Source organism: Phyllobates terribilis, unplaced genomic scaffold (genome assembly GCF_046119375.1).
Source record: "Phyllobates terribilis strain yellow unplaced genomic scaffold, ASM4611937v1 Scaffold_4__5_contigs__length_816908805, whole genome shotgun sequence".
Lineage (NCBI taxonomy): Eukaryota > Metazoa > Chordata > Amphibia > Anura > Dendrobatidae > Phyllobates > Phyllobates terribilis.
The window spans coordinates 484,625,745-484,649,431 of NW_027362764.1; the positions used below are offsets into that span (position 1 = coordinate 484,625,745).

The window sequence follows — 23,687 nt, forward strand, 5'->3', positions numbered from 1 at the left end:
GCTCTCCCTGACAGGTTCACTGGGGGGCGGGACAAGTTTTTTGTTTTCCGGGAGGCATGCAAGCTGTACTTTCGGCTGCGGCCTCGGTCATCGGGGAGTGAAGAACAAAGGGTGGGAATTGTCATCTCGCTCCTACAAGAGGACCCACAATCTTGGGCGTTCTCTCTTCCCCCGGGCTCCCCGGTTCTCCAGTCAGTGGATAGGTTTTTCGCTGCTCTGGGACTCGTATATGATGACCCTGATCGGATCTCCCTTGCTGAGTCTAAGTTACGTAGGATCCAGCAGGGAGATCGTCCGGCGGAGGAATTCTGTTCGGAGTTCCGCAGGTGGGCCACGGACACCCAGTGGAATGACCCGGCTCTTAGGAGCCAGTTTTGTCAAGGTTTATCCGACAAATTACAGGATGTGTTGGCACAGTATGACTCTCCCGCGTCACTGGAAGCCGCTATGGCCCTTGCTATTCGCGTTGACAGACGGCTTCGGGAGAAGTGTGGGATAACTCTACCCCCTGTGATGACTCCACCTCCTACAAGGTCCCCTCATATGGTTGTTCCCCTGGTCAGTCCAGAGGAGCCTATGCAATTAGGTGGGACATCATTTCGGGGGAGGGGACCGGTGGTGCGCCATAAGACAGGAAGGTGTTTCTTCTGCGGGAGAAAGGGACATTTTATTGGGGGGTGTCCATCCCGTCCCTTGCAGAGTGAAGAGTCGTCGGAAAACTGTTGATCCCAGGTTGTGTGGTGGACGGCAATCTGGGAGTAGGTATTTCGTCCCTAGGTTCGTCTCAGTTTCTCGTACCGGCGGAAGTGGTGGTGGGTACGAGAACTGAGAGGATATCTGTTCTTCTGGATAGTGGGGCCGGGGCTAATCTGGTTGATGCTCGGTTTGCCCGGGTTCAAGGTATGCGATTGAGTGAGTTGGCTAAACCCATCCCCATATTCTCGATCGATGCCAGGCCTCTCGGTCAGGGAAGGTTTTTGCAAGCTGTGCATAATGTAAAACTTCAAGTGGGGGCGATACATAAAGAACTGTTGTCTTGCTACGTGTTGGAGGGTCTTCCCACTCCTATAGTGTTGGGCCTTCCTTGGTTAACTAAGCATAACCCGGTTATTAATTGGCAAACCAGAGAGATAAGCCAATGGAGTAAATTCTGTAATAAAAACTGCATGAACACGGTCATCGGTGCAGTTACTCCTTGGGTATTACCTCCATTTCTGGCGGACTTTGAGGATGTATTCTCGGAGAAAGGGTGTCAGGAACTACCTCCTCATCGCGAGTATGACTGTTCTGTAAAACTGCTCCCTGAGGCCAAGTTACCTAAAGCTAGGTTGTATAACCTTTCTGGTCCTGAGAGGCAGGCCATGAAGGATTATATTTCAGAAAGTCTGGCTAAGGGGCATATTAGACCTTCATCTTCACCGGTGGCTGCGGGGTTCTTCTTTGTTAAGAAGAAAGATGGAGGCCTACGCCCTTGCCTGGATTTCCGTGAACTTAATCGGATTACGGTCCGGGATCCGTATCCGCTCCCACTTATTCCCGATCTCTTTAATCAGATCGTGGGCGCCAAATGGTTCTCTAAGTTGGATCTCAGGGGGGCGTACAATCTGATTAGGATGAAGGAGGGGGATGAGTGGAAGACGGCGTTTAACACTCCGGAGGGGCATTATGAGAACCTTGTCATGCCATTCGGTCTGACTAATGCCCCGGCGGTGTTCCAACACTTTGTTAATGACATTTTTCGCCGCCTGGTGGGACAGTTTGTTGTCATATATCTGGATGATATCTTAATTTACTCGCCGGATCTGGTGTCTCATCAGGAGCACGTTAGGCAGGTGTTACAGATCCTGCGGGATAATAAACTGTATGCCAAATGGGAAAAGTGTGTGTTCGCCGTACAGGAACTCCAGTTTTTAGGCTTCCTGGTTTCAGCGTCTGGTTTTCGTATGGACCCTGGGAAAGTGCGGGCAGTTCTTGAGTGGGATCGGCCAGAGAATCTTAAGGCACTACAACGTTTCCTGGGGTTTGCGAATTATTACCGGAAGTTCATTCGTAATTTCTCGTCCATGGTTAAGCCTCTCACAGACATGACTAAAAAGGGGACGGATTTTTCTAGGTGGTCTGACAAGGCTTGTCAAGCATTCTCCTCCTTGAAAAAATGTTTTGCCTCGGCACCCATACTCATTCAACCTGATGCGTCACAGCCATTCATTGTAGAGGTAGACGCTTCCGAGGTAGGGGTGGGAGCAGTATTGTCACAAGGTTCGTCCCCTGGTAAGTGGCATCCGTGCGCCTTTTTCTCAAAAAAATTGTCGTCCGCTGAGAGGAATTACGATGTCGGCAATAGGGAACTCTTGGCCATTAAGTTAGCTTTTGAGGAGTGGCGCCATTTTTTGGAGGGGGCAGTCCATCCGGTCACCGTCATCACCGATCACAAGAACCTGCTATATCTGGAGTCCGCGAAACGTCTGAATCCCAGACAAGCTAGGTGGTCATTGTTTTTTACCAGGTTTAATTTTGTCGTTACATATCGTCCTGGGTCAAAAAATGTAAAGGCGGATGCCTTATCTCGTAGTTTCCCTGGGGCCGGGAATACGGACGACCCGATTCCTATCCTTCAGGAGGGGGTGGTGGTTTCGGCACTATGCTCTGAGCTGGAGGAGGAGGTATTGGAGGCTCAGGGGGACGCCCCTGTTGGACCTCCGGGGAGACTGTTTGTTCCAGATCAGTTGCGACAAAAGGTGATCGAGGCACACCATAACTCAGTTTTTGCAGGACACCCGGGGAGTAGAGCAACTGTGGATCTCCTCTCGCGTCGGTTTTGGTGGCCTAACTTACATAAGGAGGTGGTAACTTTTGTCGCGTCCTGTGGGGTTTGTGCGCGCTCTAAGACCTCACATACCCGTCCGTCTGGGGCCCTCTTACCTTTGAAGATCCCGGAGCGTCCTTGGACTCATCTGTCTATGGACTTTATTACGGACCTCCCTCCGTCTTCGGGTAAGACGGTCATACTCGTTGTAGTGGACAGGTTCAGCAAGATGGCACATTTTATCGCTCTTCCGGCTCTCCCTAATGCTAAAACTCTTGCGCAGGTGTTCATTGGGGAGATCGTGAGGCTTCACGGGGTACCCTCCGAGGTGGTGTCTGATCGGGGGTCTCAGTTTGTGTCCAAGTTCTGGAAGGCGTTTTGTGCACGGCGGGGGATGCATTTGTCGTTCTCATCGGCTTTTCATCCTCAGACCAATGGTCAGACGGAACGTATGAACCAGAGCTTGGAGACATATCTCCGGTGTTTTGTGTCAGAGAACCAGGAGGACTGGGCTTCTTTCTTACCTCTGGCAGAGTTTTCTCTTAATAATAGGCGGAGCGAGTCCACTGGTAAGTCCCCGTTTTTTGGGGCATATGGTTTTCACCCCCAGTTTTGTACTTTCAGTAGGGGGGGCTCTTCGGGGGTTCCTGAGGAGGAACGATTTTCCTCATCACTCGCTTCAGTATGGAGAGGGGTGCTGAAGAATCTGAATACTATGGGGAACCGATACAAACGTATGGCTGATAGGAGGAGAGTGTCTGGTCCGGACCTAAGTGTGAACGATCGGGTATGGTTGTCTACCAGGAATATAAAACTTAAGGTTCCCTCCTGGAAACTGGGTCCCAGGTTCATCGGGCCGTACAGAATCAGTTCTATAATTAATCCGGTGGCATTCCGTCTTGACCTCCCCCCTACATTTAAAATTCACAACGTGTTCCACAGATCGTTGCTTAAGAGGTATGTGGCGCCGGTGGTACCGTCACCTTTACCTCCCCCTCCAGTGGTGGTCAATGGTAACTTGGAGTTCCAGGTATCGAGGGTCATCGATTCACGCTTTAATCGCCGGTCCCTTCAGTACCTGGTTCATTGGAAAGGGTATGGTCCTGAGGAGAGGATGTGGGTTCCTGCGTCGGATATTAACGCAGACCGATTAGTTCGGGCCTTCCACACGACTCACCCGGATAAACCTGGCCCTGAGGGTCCGGAGGCCCCTCGTAGAAGGGGGGGTACTGTCACGGGTGTGTCGCCACGAAGATCGTCACGATTACACAGCCTGACTTCTCGCAGCTGACTTTTTGGTGCTTTGTGTTTTTCAGCAGTGAGGGAGTTAATTCTCTCTCTCTCTGTGCTAGACGAGGTCCAGCCTCGCCCAGCTGCAATCAATGTTGCTGTAGTTAGACTCCTTCATATGCCTGCTGGTCTGTTAGGGAAGTGTCGGTGAAAGCTTTTCATGCAGACTAACAGAGCGGATCGTGGCATTTGGAGTTTAAGAGATAAGTGTATTTGGAGAGTTTTTTCCCTTCCTCGCTTTATCATTTATCTCCTTTCCCGTTGGTGTTCCCTCTGTTGTAGTTGTGTAGTTTTTGTATGCAAGGTGATTTTGGTTTTTCCCTTGTACTGTCTCGTGCGTCTAAGTACTGTGTGTGGGCATATTATTACTTGTCCCCTTTTGTAGTGATCGGGGTCCTTCTCAGGACTAGATTACTTTGGTGCAGGGATCCTCAGGAGGTAGGGGTTACGCTGGCGGCCTGGACCTCTGTACCTTTAACAGTACCTCCAGGTTGAGGGATTAGTCAGGGCCCCAGCTTAGGGTCAGCTTAGGCCCCCTACCTCCAGTATACAGTGACAGCGTGACACTTCCATACAGAATAATGGGCCCCACATAGTCCTCCATACAGAATAATGGCCGCACATAGTGGTGGCGGTTCTGGTGTCACGGGCCAAATATAACCACCCTGTGGGCCAGATTTGGCCCACGATACGGAGTTTGACATGAATACTGTAGAGCCTTAGATTAGGGAATCTTTTCCAATGCTTATGCTACCCTATTTTGTGCTCATGATCCTTATGGTGCTGCATCACTTGTTTTTTCAGAAAATTACATTTTATAAGGGGTAGTGCTGTAGTCCTCAATGATGTTAGTCCTCAATATTCATGGGTTGTCGGCTTCCTCACTCAACCACTGCTAATTAATGGCCTTCTCCCTAGGAGGTGTGGGCAGGCAGGCTATGGGAGCCAGTAGCTTATGAATAGGGAGAATTCCAAATTGACACATCGCTATAATCAGTGTGTCTGTGACTACATTATATTGCCTTCAGACAGGACAGCACAAGTCTGATGACATTATCTTTATCTGTGACTTAATCTTTGGGTGGGTTAATGCTGATGGAGCTATTAAACAGCTACAGATCTAGAAGTGCACTATTATATATAATATATATATATATATAGTAGGGTTCGGTACTCACTTAGCCACGTTAGAGGTAGGCACGGGACACTGTCTCTTTAAAATGTCCAAGGTAGGTTTATTATGCTGCATAAACTGCACTTCCAGAAGTAAACAAAAGCCTTGTCCGGCACAGTGTAACAAGAACCGAAAGTAAACAGTCCATCCAATATGGCGGGTTCACCCGCTTACGGTCATGGTCAGTGTCTTTTTGGCACAAACACTCTGGAGGTCTCCACACCTCCAGCCACAGATAATGAATGAGACACTTGGTCTTCATTTTATACACACTCCCTGGGGTGGGAATATGTGAGCAGCCAATCCCCCCCCATCTCTTATGACTGCTCAAAAAAAACGGCCCGGATACGCCCTATTAACCCTCTCAGCACTATGTGTGCTGGAGCATGCTTTCCCGGTTTCACATCACTGAAGCTGCCAACCTCAGCGACACATATCTCCCCTTAAGGACATATCCGGCGGCCCTCTTACATACCCCACCCTCTGCCCAAAGCAGGGGGGCTTGGCACCTTCCGCTAATAAACCGCGGACCCTCGACAACGCGTCAGCATTTGCATGCCGTTTCCCAGGCCTATGCTCTACACGGAAGTTAAAATCCTGAAGGGCTAGGAACCACCTGGTCACTCGAGCATTGTTCCCCTTTTTCTCGCTCATCCATCTTAGTCGGGCATGGTCTGACACCAGTCTGAACTTCCTGCCTAAGAGGTAGTACCTTAGGGTGTCCAGGGCCCACTTGATGGCCAAACATTCCTTATCCACTATGGAGTAATTTCTCTCACAAGATGTCAGCTTCCGGCTTAAATACATTATGGGTTGCTCCTCCCCGTTCACCTCTTGTGATAGGACAGCACCCAGTCTGACATCTGATGTGTCCGTCTGGACCATCAACTCTTTTGAGAAATCCGGAGCCACCGGCACTGGCTGTTTACACAGAGCCTGCTTTAGTTCCTGGAAAGCCATCTCCGCTTCTGGAGTCCACTTAGCCATAACTGACTTTGTCCCTTTTAGGAGGTCTGTCAAAGGGGTGGCTACCATGGCGAAGTTGGGGATGAAGCAGCGGTATTAGCCCATGATGCCCTGGAACGCTCTGACCTGCTTTTTTGAGAGAGGTTGTGGCCAACCCTGGATCGCGTCAATTTTATTTATTTGGGGCTTGATCACGCCTCTTCCTATTACATAGCCCAAATACTTGGCTTCCTCCATGCCCATGGCACATTTCTTCAGGTTAATGGAAAACCCCGCCTTCCGAAGAGCATCGAATATCGCCTGGACTTTACTCAGATGGCTACCCCAGTCCTGGCTGTAGATCACAATATCATCCAGGTAGGCCGCTGCATACTTCCTGTGGGGAGCTAGAATCCGGTTCATGGCTCTCTGGAAGGTAGCTGGTGCTCCTTGAAACCCAAACAGCATTCTGGTGTATTGGAAACACACATCTGGAGTTGAAAAGGCCGTCTTATCCTTGGCCTCTTGGGACATAGGGATCTGCCAATACCCTTTTGTGAGGTCAAGGGTGGTGATGTACCTGGCCTGCCCTAGCCTCTCAATTACTTCATCTTCCCTGCGCATTGGGTACGAATTAAACTTAGAGACCTCATTCAGTTTCCTATAGTCAATGCAGAAGCGCCACTCTCCATTTGGTTTCGGCACTAAGACTCTGGGACTGGACCAGCCACTCTTAGACTCTTCGATGACCCCCAGATTCTGCATGCGCTACACCTCCTTCGAGATCACCTCTCGGCGGGCTTCAGGAATCCGATATGGCTTCATATTCACTCGGACATGCGGCTCCGTAAGTACCTCATGCTCTATGACCTGAGTACAGTTCGGTAGATCCGAGAATAGGTCCTTGTTCTGCTGTAGCAACTCCCGGCATTGTTGCTTCTGGGCACTTGACAGTGACTCTGCCACCTTGACTTCCTCCACATTGGTTTCAGTCTTTGTTATCAAACACGGAGCTTCCACAGGCTCCCTGTCTCGCCACGGCTTAATGAGGTTGACGTGGTACACCTGGTAGGGCTTCCTTCTCCCTGGTTGGTGAACCCTATAGTTGACGTCTCCAACCTTTTCAACCACTTCATGGGGGCCCTGCTCCTTGGCCAGGAACTTGCTCTCCACCTTAGGTACCAGCACTAGTACCTGATCCCCAGGGTTGAAATGTCTCACCCTCGCTGATCTATTGTACACTCTCGACTGTGCCTCTTGTGCTTTGAGGAGGTGTTCTTTCACAATGCGCATCACCTCTGCAATCCTCTCTTGCATCTGGGCCACATGTTCAATTACACTCTTGTGGGGTGTAGACTCCGCCTCCCAGGTCTCCTTTGCCACGTCCAGGAGTCCACGGGGGTGTCGGCCATACAACAGTTCAAATGGGGAGAACCCAGTAGAGGCCTGTGGGACTTCTCTAATAGAGAACAGAAGGTACGGTAGTAGATAGTGATGAGCGAGCATACTCGCAAATACTCAGTACTTGCCCGAGCATCTCAGTACTCGAGATGCTCGGAGCTCACCGAGTACTTGCAAGATGCTCGGGCGGATGCTCGAGTCCCCTCCCTGCCATGTTGGTTGTGGCATTACAGTGATTGGCTGGCCGCACAGCGTCATCAGGTCTATATCAGACCTGGTGCCGCTGTACTCTTCAGTCTACTCCACAATCAGGCAGTGTATGGAGAGGTGCTGCTGAGCTAGGGAGACATTTGGTTGTGTATTAGGTAGTGTAGGGAGAAAACAAGTACATTACACATATCCATCTCAACAAATAGTCTTTCTGAGGACTAATCCATCTGCAGAGATATCAGGCAGGCAGTGTATATAGGCAGGCAAGCAGTGTATATAGCAGACTGCAGTGCATATAGCACAAGAGGCTCCATTCCAGTTCTGCCTTCTGCTGCTGTTAGATATTTCTAGACAAAGGCCCAGGTCTCAAGGGCCAGGAATAATTTTTTGATCTTAATCCTCATTATTTGCTTAAAAAGCAATCCAGAGAACACCATTTTACTGCGCCATTTGCTTGCTGCCAGGTCCTTTCCATATTACAGCGCTAAAAATCCAGCTATTTAAAACTATGGTTTGTCCGTCACATGGATCACATATAATTGTGCTGAAAATACTGCCATTTTTGGCCTCCATTCAAATTTTTTTTCAGGGTGTCTTCAAAGTTTTTGGCACTGGTTTGCTGTTCAAAATAGTTACCTACAGACCAGTGTAATGCAGCGGCTTGCTGCATTACTAAAATATCCAGGGGGTGTGTTCTGGCTGACCACGTAAAACCCCTTCAGGTGACTGATCACATGACTGTGACATCACAGGTCCTGTGCACACAGAAGGATATATAAACCCTGGTGGTTTTTGAAACAGCAGAGAAGCCTGGTCCCTGTGTCTGGGACACCAGTAGGCTTGGAAGGCAAGAGGCCTGATCCCTGTGTCTGGGACACCGTTGGCCCTGGAAGGCACGTGGCCTGGAGACCACGTCTGGGGAGCCTTACACCACAGCTGTGGCAGAACAGAGCTGATAGAAGCCGCTAGACCCGGCAAAGGTAAAAATGGTGCTTGATATAGACATTGATATTGTTACCTTGCTGAAGGCTGTATCTGGAGTCACGTGGGCATATCTGCCACTGAAAAGGCTCTAGGATATTACATGTGTAACATGCCTGCGAGCCACTGAGATGGACTATGTTATAGGCAGTTTATGATGTTTAATAAACTGCTTGACTGTAGATTACCAGAAAGTGTTGCATGTGTGCTTTAATTGACCCGGTGAAGTGAGTGCCCCTCAACATGATCATTAGCGCTACCTTACACCAGGTATTTAAAACTGTGGTTTCTCCATCACACGGATTACATATAGCTTCGCTCCAAATTCAGCCATTTGCAGTGATCGTGGAAGATATTGTCCTCCATTTAAAATGGGGAAGGCGCGTAGCAAGGGACGGGGAACTGGACGTGATGGTGATGGTGCATGCAGAGGCCGAGGCCGTGGGCAAACTGAAATTGTGCCACAACAAACACCCACATCTTCTCGTCCGACCTTCCTGTCCCAATTCCTCGGGACCGCAGCACACCACTATTGAACCCAGAGCAGTGTCAAAAGGTTGTTGGTTGGATAGTGGATAATGTTTCCAGTCACTTAGCCACCACCATGTCTTCCACATGGTCAAGTCTCAGTAGCCGTGAGTCTGGACCGCATATTCCTCACCCTGATCCTCCTTCCTCCCACCATGCCGAGTGCCCGGAGACAACTGATCCCACACTTGGATACTCTGAAGAGCTGTTTACTCTTCCATTTATAGATTCGGGCCTCTTGCCCGGTCCACTTAAAGCGGGGCCAGAGGAGATCGCATGTAGCGATGCCCAAATATTTGAGCAGCCACGGTCACACGAAGGCGATAGTGGGAAAGTGTCACAAGAGGTGGAATATGATGAGACACAATTGCCAGAAAGTCAGGAGGAGGACCAGGGTGCGGAAGTGGAAGATGAGGTGGTGGATGATATAGTAACTGACCCAACCTGGCAGGAGGACATGCAGAGCGAGGACAGCAGCACACAGGGGAAGTGAGGCAGAGCACCCCAACAGGCAGGAAGAAGGAGTGTGGTGGCCGCAGACAGAAGGCAGGCAACCGTTCCCCGTAACACCAACACGAAGGAAGTTGCCAGTACAACTGTTAGGTCTTCCCGAGTCTGGTTGTTTTTTTAAAGACATTGCCGATAACCTCAAAAAGGCCATTTGCACCACCTGCCAGGCCAGCATCAGCAGGGGTGGCAAAACTAGCAGCCTGACCACAACCAGCATGATCAGGCACATGGCATCAAACCATCCAACTTTGTGGGCCGAACCCCAGGGTCCAGGAACAGTGTCTGCGGGTGGCACCATTGTTTCTTCCGCTGTTGTGCATGCAAGCCAATCCCCTGTCCATGGTGCATGCTAAGATGCCTCCTGCCCTGCACCTGTCGTTGCACACTCTCAAGTAGCAGCATCAGGAAGCACGTCCTTGTCCCAGCACAGCGTTCAGTTGTCCATACCCCAGTCCTTGGAACGCAAGTGCAAATACGCAGCCAACACCCCACAGGCCACACTACTAAATTCCCACGTATCACGACTGCTTGCGCTTGAAATGTTGCCTTTTAGGCTCATGGAGATGGAAGCATTCCACAATCTGATGGCGGCGGCCGTCCCTCGGTACTCGGTCCCCAGCCGCCACTATTTCTCCCGGTGTGACGTCCCCGCATTACACAAGCACATGTCCCAAAACGTTAGCCGTGCCCTCAACAACGCAGTTACCGGGAAAGTCCACCTAACCACGTACACGTGGACAAGTGCTTGTGGGCAGGGACGGTATATCTCGTTGGGTTAACATAGTGGAAGCCGGGACCCAGTCGGACCTTGGACGGAACACGTCCTCCTGATGCCAAGGATTGCGGGCCCTAGATCAATCAGGGTTGCCCTCACAGTCTTCAGCTCCCGAACCTCAGCCTCCTCCTCCTCTTCAGCCTCCATCTGAGAAATGACCACATCAGTCACAAGCTGGAAGCACTGCAGCACTGCCTCGGCCAAGTGGCAACAGGCTGTGCTGAAGCTAATATGCTTAGGTGACAAACCGCACAATGCTGAAGAGCTGTCGACAGCTCTGAAAGAGCAGGCAGATCTGTGGCTCACACCTCTAAACCTACAGCCTGGCATGTTCATGTGTGACAATGGCCAGAACCTGGTGGCGGCTCTGAGGCGAGGCAAGCTCACACACGTACCATGCCTGGCCCATGTGCTTAACCTCGTGGTTCAGCAGTTTCTCAAATCCTACCTGGAGCTGCCGGATCTAATTGTTAAAGTACACCGCCTGTGTGCCCATTTTAGAAAGTCACCTACAGCTTCCGCCGCCCTTGCTGTGTTTCAGCAGCGTTTGCAGCTTCCGGCTCACAGACTGGTGTGTGATGTCCTCGACTCCTCACGCGTTGGAACTCTACACTGCAGATGTTGGGAAGGATTTGTGAGCAGAAGACGGCAGTTGTTGAGTACCAGCATCAACAAGGCCATCGGTTTTCAGTTCAGACTCCACACATAAGACCTCAGGAGTGGACATAGATGTCAGACATATGTACTATCCTCCAAAACTTTGAGGACTCCACCAAGATGGTTAGCGGCGATGACGCCATAATTAGCATCACCATCCCACTTCTCTGTCTTTGGAAATGCTCTCTGCTCACAATCAAAGAGGCTGCATTGCAGGCGGAGCACGATGAGATGCAGCAAGAAACCATACTGGGTGATTACACACAGCCCAGTCTCATCTCATCCCAACGTGGATTGGGTCTTAATGAGGAAGAGGAGGAAGAACAGGAGCTAGTTTCCTGAGCTATAGACGGTACTTCCTGCACATCTGTCATACCGTCTGTTCAGCGTGGATGGCCGGAGGACAGAGAGGAGGAGGAAGAGAGCATGGTCAGTTATCCTCTTGGTAAGGACACGGCAGTCTTGCCTGTTAGTTGTCTGGCACGCATGGCTGAGTTTATGTTACGCTGCCTTTCCCATGACCCTCGCATTCTCAAAATTTTGGGTGACAGTCATTACTGGTTGGTGACACTTCTAGACCCACGCTACAAGGAGAACTTTATATCTCTTATTCCTGAGGCGGACAGGTCTACAAAAATGGGTCTGTTCCAGAATGCCCTTGTTGCAGAACTATTAAAAAAAATTCCCATCTGAAAACGCTGGCGGCAGAGATCACAGTTCGTTGGACAACCAAGGAGTACAGGCGAGAGAGACACAACTTCAGTCCAGCAAAGGCAGGGGAACACTGTCAAAGTTCTGGGAGAATTTTCTCAGCTCCTCCCATCGCTCAAGCCCTGAGGCGCGGGGTACTCTCACAAGGAGTGCAAAGTTTGGGAAGATGCTGAGGGAGTACCGTGCCGACCATACCAACGTCCTCCGTGATTCCTCTGTGCCTTATAATTATTGGGTATCCAAGCTGGATACGTGGAATGAACTGGCTCTCTATGCCTTGGAGGTCCTGGCCTGCCATTCCGCCAGCGTTTTATCAGAGTGTGTTTTTAGTGCCGCTGGTGGAATTATAACTGATAAGCGCATCCACCTGTCAACTGAAAATGCTGACAGGCTGACTCTTATAAAAATGACCAAGGGCTGGATTGGGCTAGACTTCTCAACACCACCGAATGATAGCAGCGTAACATAAACTCAAAACCAGTGTCTTTTTTTGGGAGGTGTATTCCCATGCACCTCTTCACACTCACACATGGGTATACGCTTCCTGATTTTGGCTATTTGCTCTTGTCCTCCTCCTTCTCCTCATCCTCCATCACCATATCACCAGGGTGACCGTGGTCCGTGATGCAACACCCACATAATTTTTTTAAAGGGTGTTTATGATGCCCATAAAAAAAATTTTTATACAGTATGCTCATGTATACTTCCCAGGGGTAAATGTTTGGCAGCCCATACACTTAGTGCTTGGGCATTACAAGTATAGGAGACCCGCTCCTTTCTAGTGGGAACATTTTTTTATGAGACTCTCCTCCACGTCTCTTCCAAGGGGCATTGGAGTGCCTCCCAATTTTTGGCAGCCCTTGCATTCACTGCATAGGCAAACACAATGGGAGACCCACTTCCTAATAATGGGAACATTGTTTTTAGGAGACCCTCTGACCTCCACGTCTCTTCCAAGGGGCATTGGAGTGCCTCCAAATTTTTGGCAACCCTTGCATTCACTGCATAGGCAAACTGTTATGAACTGCTACAAGCACTAAGGAAAGATAGGAAGACTGTCCCTACAATAGGACTAAGCTGATTCCCTACGATGCAGCGGGAGACCTGTTCCTTGTGAACAGACCCGTCTAAGTCCTCGGCTAGTCAGAACGCAGACCTATAGATATAAGGGAGGGGTCCCTACAAGAGCTAAGGACTGGGATATAGTTGGACACCTCCTAGCAGAAATTGTAGCAGAGCAAAGACAAACAAACAAAAAGTACTAGTGGTCCAAGGACCAAGCAAACTACAGAGTTAGGTACAAGGCACCTGGCTAGCTTAAGAGTAAATGTAACACTGAAGTCCAGCAAGGCCAGAAGGGCGGAGCTGGATTATATAGGCAGAAAGTCATGTGACCAACAAAATAGAAAAAGAACTAACAGGAGGGTTCTAACACAAACACAATGGGAGACCTACTTCCTAATAATGGGAACATTGTTTTCAGGAGGCCCTCTGACCTCCACATCTCTTCCAATGGGCATTGGAGTGCCTCCAAATTTTTGGCAACCCTTGCATTCACTGCATAGGAAAACACATTAGGAGACCCACTTCCTAATAATAGGAACATTGTTTTAAGGAGGCCCTCTGACCTCCACGTCTCTTCCAAGGGGCATTGGAGTGCCTCCAAATTTTTGGCAACCCTTGCATTCACTGCATAGGCAAACACAATGGGAGACCTACTTCCTAATAATGGGAACATTGTTTTCAGGAGGCCCTCCTCTAAATCTCTTCTAAGGGGGTATTGGGCTGCGTCCAAATTTTGGGCAGCCCTGGGACTCTCTGCATATGCAATAACAGTATAGGAGACCCACTCTTTAGTAATGGGAACAATAAAACATAGCCAGCTGATGGCGCTCTAAGAATAGTGAGGGCCGACTGCTGGCCCTTTAAGAATATTAAAGGCCGCCTGATGGCCCTATAAAAATAGGCGTTGTGACTTTCAGAGTTCCTCCTTCATAAATGAAACACGATGTGTCTGATGATATCTCACACACCACATGGCCAGATAAGGTTGTAAAATGTTAAAATGACATTTCCTGGTGAATGCATTTGTCACGCTTGAAAGCAATGCAAAAGTGAAAAAACGCATCAAAAACGCTATGTTTGAACATAGCCCAAGGTGTGGAGGAGCCTTTTTGTTTTTGTTTATTTATTTTGCTTTATATACAAGTCATTACTCTGGAAAGGATGTTCCTTAACATATTTCCCAGGAAAATCCATTTTGGTTTCGTTTTTGTATGTTTTATTGTGAGTCTGTAAAAGTGGCGTAATACCTCTGACAACGTTGCTGACAGAAGTGACCTGGTAGTCAGAAATGCTTCCAGGGGTCTTCCCTATGCTGTCCTCATGTCATTTGAGCACTGTTCCCATCGTTTTGGTCAATTTTTTGGCCCTCTGCAGACCGCCGGGGGGAGCCGTCTGAAAAATGCTCGAGTTTCCCATAGACTTACATTGGGCTTGTTGCTCGTGGCGAGCACCCGAGTATTCCAATGTGCTCGACCGAAGCATAGAGCACCCAAACATTTTAGTCCACCTCATGGGCCCCGGCACCACAGTTTGTATTTATGACCACTCGGGCCACAGGGTAGTCCTTAGCGTCCCCATGGATACAACAGATGCCAACCTTTTTCCCCGGAACCAGTTGATGAGGAACTGAGGCCCGCACTAGGGTTACCAAACTCCCCGAGTTTAATAGAGCAGTCACTTGCACTCCATTTACCAATACAGAGCATTCCTGCGGTCCCTCGCCTGGTTGAGGAACAGCTCTGCAGGCAGGATATGCAAAGTACAAGCAGCGCCATCCTGTGCTGCAGTCCATTGGCTTGTTGGTCATGGGGCAACAGGCTTCTATGTGACCTGGGGTATGACACCTCCAACATACTACGTAATGGGGTGGGACCTTGGGCAGCAACTCAGACCCCTCCTGAGCTCTAGGATACCCCCCAGGTGTGGCTCTAGCTCCCCTCTTTTGGGTGTCCGCCCCCTTTTGGGAACCCCAGTATGGAGACGCTATGACCCCTTGTTTCCCCAAGGAACTCTCAACCGCCTGGTACCTTTCCACCAACCCCACCAAGTCATCGGCATTGCGGGGATCTCCCTGGGCAACCCAGGATTGCACCGACCTCGGAAGGGAATGTATGAACCTGTCCATGACAACTTTCTCAACCATTTGTGCAGGGGAGGAAGATTCAGGTTGCAACCACTTTTGGACCATCTGGAACCAGGGAGGTTTGTCATTGCAATATGCCCAATGGTGCACCCGTTGCGCCTTGACAGAGTCACTCTCAAGCGCGCCAAAATCTCATTTTTCAACTTGGCGTACTCCTTTGCATCCTGCAAGGCCAGGTCATAATAGGCCTTCTGCAGTTTCCCTGTTAAATATGGCGCCAGCACCTCCGCCCACTGCTCTAGAGGCAATTTCTCTCGTTCTGCCACCCTCTCAAAGACCGTCAGGAACGCCTCGACATCATCACCCGGGGTCATCTTTTGCAATGCTCTCCTTACCGTCTTCCTGACGTGTGAGTCATTACCTGGAGTAGGGGATGGGGCGGTTTCCTTGCCACGGATCACCTCGGCAAGGAGCTCCATATACTGCTTATGCTGTAGTTGTTGCATCTGCTGCTGCTGTTGCCACTGCTGCTGCTGTGCTTACTACTGCTGTTGCCACTGCTGCTGCTGCTGTTGGTGCTGCTGGAGGTTAGCCTGCACCAGTTGCTTAATCAACTCCTCCATATTGCCGGACGTCGCTTGCTGGCTGGCCGCCTTCACCCAGGGCATAAACTGTTTCTTATAGCAGTCACACTGCCCCTTGGGATTCGTGCCCGTGCTTCTAGCACCAATTGTAGGGTTCGGTATTCACTTAGCCACGTTAGAGGTAGGCACGGGACACTGTCTCTTTAAAATGTCCAAGGTAGGTTTATTATGCTGTGTTATGCACACGCCCAGACTGACTGGCGTGTGCGTGTTTAGTGATCCCACTGGACCATGAACCGGAGAGTGCCTGGAGGGGCGTAACTAAGTATCTACCCGATCCGACCAAGGTCGCACGACAACTAACGACGCCAGTGCACCAAGGCGGAACTGAGCAGAGGGACCAGGTGCTACTCCAGGTCAGACCCCGGACACGGCTGTTGACCCACACCGGAGAATACAGGAACAGGCTGGTTAGGCTGGCACACTGACTGGTGGGTATAGGCAGGCACGGCAGGTATGCAGACAGGCGGGCACTGGTAAGCACGACTGGTATGTAGGCAGGGAGTAGTGGCAAGCACGGCTGGAGTGCCGACAGGGAGGCACTAGCAGGTTGGAGCACAGACTGGATAAGTTCCAGTACAGACTGGGACTGAGGAACAGAACCGCAGATGCGGTAGACAAGCAGAGCAGAGCGAGGCCGCCGGAGCGGTGAGCAAGAGCAGAGCAGGGAGAGACCACCAGAGCAGTGAGCAAGAGCAGAGTAGGGCGAGACCGCCTGGAGCGGTGAGCAAAGGCAGGGCAGAGCGAGACCGCTAGACAAGCAGAGCGAGACCGCCGGAGCGGTGAACAACAGCAAAGCAGAGCTAGGCTGCCGGAGCGGTGAGCAAGAGCAGAGCAGGGCGAGACCACCTGGAGCGGTGAGCAAAGGCAGGGCAGAGTGAGACCGCTTGGAGCGGTGAGCAAGAGTAGAGCGAGACTACCTGGAGCGGCGAGCAAAGGCAGAGCAGAGCGAGACCATCTGGAGAGGTGAGCAAAGGCAGAGCAGAGCGAGACCGCCTGGAGCGGTGAGCGAAAGGCAGGGCAGAACGAGACCACCTGGAGCGGTGAGTGAAAGGCAGGGCAGAACGAGACCGCCTGGAGCGGTGAGCAAAGGCAGAGCAGGCAAGAACCGCCGGAGCGGTGAGCAAGGCAGAGCAGGCAAGAACCGCCGGAGCGGTGAGCAAGGCAGAGCAGGTAGGAACCGCCGAAGCGGTGAGCAAGGCAGAGCAGGCAAGAACCACCGGAGCGGTGAGCAAGACAGAGCAGGCAAGAACCGCCGGAACGGTGAGCAAGGCAGAGCAGGCAAGAACCGCCGGAGCGGTGAGCAAGGCAGAGCAGGTAGGAACCCCCGGAGCGGTGAGCAAGGCAGAGCAGGCAAGAACCCCCGGAGCGGTGAGCAAGGCAGAGCAGGCAAGAACCGCCGGAGCGGTGAGCAAGGCAGAGCAGGCAAGAACCGCCGGAGCGGTGAGCAAAGGCAGAGCAGAGGGGACAGGGCTCTGTTCACACGGAACAGACTGGAAGGGAAAGGCTGAACCAGATACACACAAGATACTTGCAATGAAGTAGCGAGTGGACTCTAAACTCACAAATGGTAGTACAGCGACAACGAGTAGGAATTAGGTGCAGGTTGAGACTCTGCAGAAAAAGGGAAAGTACGGACATAGAGAAAAACAGGAAACAGGCTAGGAGAGTGTTCAGACAGAAACTGAGTGTTCAGACAGGAACTGACACTGCAGCGAGATACAGGAGCGAGTCTGGGTATGCAGCCCCCAGAGGGCGGGACGAACAGGCTAGGCACGTGTTCAGACAGGCCTGGAAATACACCCTCCAGGAAGGCAGACAAGCAGGAGAAACAGAACAGGACCTGGCACATTCAGAGTCAAGGAGCACACTGAATGATAAAGTTGCTCAGGCACCAGCTTCCAGGTAAAGCTGGTTTAAGTATCCAGTGACTGACAGCAATAGGCTGAGGACGCATTAGGGGTGTGCCCACAGCAGCTACAAGAAACAGGAAGTGACCGAGCCACCGCCCTAAGCAGCCAGAACAGAGGCAAGCAGACAGCATGGAAAGAAGCCAGGCTAGCAGACTGGACTGATGACCAAGTTTGCGATCTTGCATAGTGGGAGATGGTGCCCTATGCAAGAACGCCGCCAGGTATGTTACATTCTGCATAAACTGCACTTCCAGAAGTAAACAAAAGAAAGCCTTGTCTGGCACAGTGTAACAAAAACAGAAAGTAAACAGTCCATCCAGTATGGCGGGTTCACCCGCTCACGGTCACGGTCAGTGTCTTTTGGCACAAACACTCTGGAGGTCTCCACACCTCCAGCCACAGACACTGAATGAGACACTAGATCTTCATTTTATACACACATCCTGGGGTGGGGATATGTGAGCAGCCAATCCCCCCCCATCTCTTATGACTGCTCAAAAAAACAGCCCTGATACACCTAATTAACCCTCCCAGCACTACTTGTGCTGGAGCATGCTTTCGCGGTTTCACATCACTGAAGCTGCCAACCTCAGTGACACATATCTCCCTACAAGGACATGTCCGGCGGCCCTCTTGCAATATATATATATATATATATATATATATATATATATATATATACAGTTAGGTCCATATATATTTGGACAGAGACATTTTTGTAATTTTGGTTCTAGACATTACCACAATGAATTTAAAAAAAAACAATTCCGATGCAGTTGAAGTTCAGACTTTCAGCTTTCATTTGAGGGTATCCACATTAAAATTGGATGAAGGGTTTAGGAGTTTCAGCTCCTTAACATGTGCCACCCTGTTTTTAAAGGGACCAAAAGTAATTGGACAATTGACTCCAAGGCTATTTCATGGATAGGTGTGGGCAATCCCTTTGTTATGTCATTGTCAATTAAGCAGATAAAAGGCCTGGAGTTGATTTGAGGTTTGGTGCTTGCATTTGGAAGGTTTTGCTGTGAAGTAAACATGCGGTCAAAGGAGCTCTCCAAGCAGGTGAAACAAGTCATCCTTAAGCTGCAAAATCAGAAAAAACCCATCCGAGAAATTGCTACAATATTAGGAGTGGAAAAATCTACAGTTTGGTACATCCTGAGAAAGAAAGAAAGCACTGGTGAACTCATCAATGCAAAAAAGACCTGGGCGCCCACGGAAGACAACAGTGGTGGATGATTGCAGAATAATCTCCATGGTGAAGAAAAAGCCCTTCACAACAGCCAACCAAGTGAACAACACTCTCCAGGAGGTAGGCATATCAATATCCAAATCTACCATAAAGAGAAGACTGCGTGAAAGTAAATACAGAGGGTTCACTGCACGGTGCAGGCCACTCATAAGCATCAAGAATTAAAAGGCTAGACTGGACTTTTCTAAAAAACATCTAAAAAAGCCAGCACAGTTCTGGAAGAACATTCTTTGGACAGATGAAACCAAGGTAAACCTCTACCAGAATGATGGAAAGAGAAAAGTATGGCGAAGTGTGGTACAGCTCATGATCCAAAGCATACCACATCAACTGTAAAGCACGGCGGAGGCAGTGTGATGGCTTGGGCAAGCATGGCTGCCAGTGGCACTGGGTCACTAGTGTTTATTGATGATGTGACACAGGACAGAAGCAGCCGAATGAATTCTGATGTATTCAGAGCCATACTGTGTGCTCAGATCCAGCCAAATGCAGCCAAACTGATAGGTCTTCATTTCATACTACAGATGGACAATGACCCAAAACATAAAGCCAAAGCAACCCAGGAGTTTATTAAAGCAAAGAAGTGGGATATTCTTGAATGGCCAAGTCAAGTCACCTGATCTCAACCCAATTGAGCATGCATTTCACTTGTTAAAGACTAAACTTCAGACAGAAAGGCCCACAAACAAACAGCAACTGAAAACCACTGCAGGGAAGGCCTGGCAGAGCATCAAAAAGGAGGAAACACAGCGTCTGGTGATGTCCATGAGTTCAAGACTTCAGGCAGTCATTGCCAACAAATGGTTTTCAACCAAGAACTAGAAATGAACATTTTATTTACAATTATTTAATCTGTCCAATTACTTTTTGTCCCTTTAAAAACAGGATGGCACATGTTAAGGAGCTGAAACTCCTAAACCCTGTATCCAATTTTAATGTGGATACCCATAAATGAAAGCTGAAAGTTTGAAATTCAATTGCATCTGAATTGTTTAGTTTAAAATTCATTGTGGTAATGTCTAGAACCAAAATTAGAAAAATGTTGTCTCTGTCCAAATATATATGGACCTAACTGTGTGTGTATATATATATATATATATATATATATATATATATATATATATATATATATATATATATATATATATATATATGTATACACACACTTTGTCTTAAATAGTTGTGCCCTGTACGAGTTAATACTCCTGCAGTTCTCTTAGGTCACGACGTACTGTATACATCATTTCAGCATAGAGCATAGTGCTCGTCTGAGTGCTGTCTGTAAAAAAAAAAGGACTGGACCCGGAACTATGTTATTCAATGAGGCAATGCAGATGACCAGTTTTTTCACAAATTGAATCTACATGTGAAAGAAAAATCACAGCATACACTAGTTTCTTCCATGTGTTGGATTAGACTCAGCCATTAAAGTTTATGGGTGCTGAAAAAAAAATTGAATGTCGTAAATAGCCACCGTATAGCTCCATTTTTTTACGGATACATTGCAATTCTTTAACATGTCAAACTGTAAATGGTCTTGTAAATTATTAATAGCTGCTGCTGTAGAAAAAGCAGATTGCATACAGATTGCACATGGTTTAATCCAGAAAATTCAATGCATAAATCGCCATCAGAGTTCTTCCCCATTGTCCCCCAAGCACTGGTCTCGAGCCACAACATTATGTGAAACATTGTGATCTGGACAACTGACCAGCACTTGTCAAGTGCATCAACTTATGCCCTGGACAGGTGGGAGTGATCACACTGAAAACAATTGGATCAGTTTCTCCATCAGTTTCCATCCGGCATTTTAGTTAACACTGGATTGAAATGACAATGCATCACTAGATACATGTGAAGTAGGCCTAAATCAATAGATACAGTCATACTTTTACTTTCTAAACACGCATACTCTTGTAATCTTAACTTTTCATGCAGAAGAATCATGTATATTTACCTTACATCAAAACAATCAATATACACCGTACATATCTATTTTCCTTTTAAGTAATCATTCATGCATTTTAGAATAATATACAATAAAGCATATTAAGAAATTGTCACCATTTTCCCGTATTGATAATGGATGCACCCTACAATGTATTTACAAATAAACCCCCAAACATTTTGAAAATAAAATGTGAAAAAACATACGCATCTGAAATAACGAAAATATTGGTGCAGATTCATTACGACTGTAAACTTGAATCTAAAAATGGGTGGGTTTATATTTACACAATTTTCAGACTTAGGCAAACTCATACAGACATCAGTTTTTCATACTTGACTTCTATCCATGTTTTTCAAATATAGAAATCGTACTTATTAGGCTACATGGCTGTTCACATAGCCGAGTATTTTTATGGATGACGTTTGATAGAGAATAGTTTCAGAAGCTGTGGCCCTTAGGAGAGATGTCACTTGTCTGGCTTATGCCCGCCCCGCTCCAGGTGATTGACAGGTCTCTCTCGTGTGTGCATGTAAGGAGAGAGCTAGCAATCACCAGATCAGGTTGAGAAGAAGCTGTCCGATGGACTAGTCTGATCTCTCTATATGAACCCTGCTGCCTTTTCTAACTATGAATCAGCCAGTGTCAAACCTCAGGCAGCATGAGTCTAATCACAGGTTCAGTACTGTAAACATTCTTCAAACATAATATTCAATTTTTGTAGAATATGACTGCCAGGTAAAATAAAAGCATAAACATTTGAACCTAAAGTTAAAAAAAATAAATAATAATAATGCCTTTCATATTGCTCAATGTGCTATACTTATTGTGCAAGCAATGGTGTAATGTGAGACTTCCCATATGCTAATTCACATATTTTTTTGCTAATATCATATATAATTAAGTACCTTTCATTACTGCTGTTCCGCTGGTTGTTCAAACTACTTGAAGATGGCCGTGTGTTGTTTTCAGTTAACATACCCTCATTAAAACGAAGACACCAAGAAAACAGAATTGCTTAAGCTGATATACGGACTTCCTTGTTCTATGATCTCTTTCTACTTCGTGGACTCGACTAGCTAACTGGGAAGTGTTTAACTTGAGTCATTTGACACCATCCACATCCTGTATACAGGTGGAAGAATAGTGAATGATCCTGCGCTGCAAGAATGAGAAATGTGTCCTCATTGCTAGAATTTAACCTTACACGTAACATACAGTAACAAATGTATAAATAACAATAAGAAACGTATAATAATGATCATGACTATTATAATGATATCAATAAAGCTATGTGCCCACGATGCAGAAATGCTCAGGATTTTTTCCTGAGCGTTTCTGCATCTCCCTGGTAGAAAAAAACGCATGCGGATTGTACATGCGGATTGTACATGCGTTTTCCTGCCAGGGACATGCGGATGTGAAGCGTTCTTCACTTGCATTTCCGCATGCGGGTTGACAAGCGCTTTCCAAGAGATTTTAGCATCACTTGGAAAGTGCTTGTCAACTTGGTCACACTATATAAATCCATGCAACCGGCATGAATTTATATAGTGTGACCGAGAGAATGTCAAAAAATAAAACAATAAATCTATACTTACGCTCCGATGGCCCGCGCTGTCTTGCTTCACCGTCCCGGCTGCCGGCAGCGGTGGATTGAAGGACCTGCCGACGTCAGCGTCGCGTGACCCGTCGCATGACTCTGACGTCAGCGCAGGTCCTTCATTCCATCGCGAAGTGCCAGGAAGAAAGGAGGAGCGCAGCGCGGGCCGCCAGAAGGTAAGTATACATTTTATTTTTTATTTTATTCTTTTTTCTTAGAGCTTTTTTAATGGTACCTGGGTGTGGATGAGACTCTCCTCTCCTCTACACCCGGGTACCATCCGCACATAAGAACGGCGCCAATTACGCAAGTACAGATACAGTGAAAACGCAGCACTTCCGCAAAATAATCCGCAATGATAATCCGCAGCCGAAATTTCCGCAGCACGTGTACAGCACATGCAGATTATCATTGGGGGACATGGCAGGCCTTCTACCATGCATTTTTTAAGCGTTTCTGCAGCGTTTTTGCCGCTGCGGAAACGCTTAAAAAACGCATCGTGGGCACACAGCCTCACAGTAAGTTTATCTAAAAGTGCTCAAACCTTTCCCACTTCCCAACATTCAGTGTACCATACGGTGCGGGTGTCGGTTGTTTTCTACCTCTTTAATGCCTTGAAAGGGGTTTTCCCGGCAAAACCGATAAGTCTGCAGTCACTCTGTGTAACTGCAGACTTATGAATCCCCCCAGTGCATGAACTGTGCGCTGCAGGGATTCGCTGGTTTCAGACCCCGTAACTGAGGGTATGTATGAGTTATACATACTCCCGGCCAGTGGGCGCCGCCTCGCTCCATACACTTGTATAGAGCGAGGCTGTGCCCTCTAGTCAGACACGCCCACTGGCCATTCACATCACTAGACGGGGCATGGCCTCACTCAGTACAAGTATACGGAGCGAGGTAGCGCCCACTCTCCGGAGGTATGTATAACACATGCATAGCCTCTGTAACCGATGAATCCCCTTAGCACACTGTGCATGCACTGGGGGAATTCATAAGTCTGCAGTCACACAGAGTGACTGCAGACATCGGTTTTGACCGGACAACCCCTTTAACTACATAGGTACCGCTGTAAGTCTCTGACAGCAGCATTTAATTGGTGCAATCATAGGTTCAAGTTCCCTAGTGAGACTAAAAAACAAGTAAAATGTATTAAAAAAAGTTTTACACAAATTAGAAGCATACAAGTTTG

At 48.4% G+C, this 23,687-nt stretch overlaps 1 protein-coding gene across 1 annotated transcript in view; it reads right to left on the reverse strand.

Moving 5' to 3' along the window:
- The window catches only part of SLC35B3 (solute carrier family 35 member B3), a 101,788-nt gene extending 79,806 nt beyond the window's left edge, over positions 1–21,982 (reverse strand). The window contains exon 1 of the mRNA XM_073678748.1: positions 21,802–21,982. Within this exon, the coding sequence (XP_073534849.1) occupies positions 21,802–21,872 (71 nt within the window). The 5' untranslated portion in view covers positions 21,873–21,982. The remainder of the gene's footprint in view (positions 1–21,801) is intronic.
- Between the last annotated feature and the right edge of the window lie 1,705 nt (positions 21,983–23,687).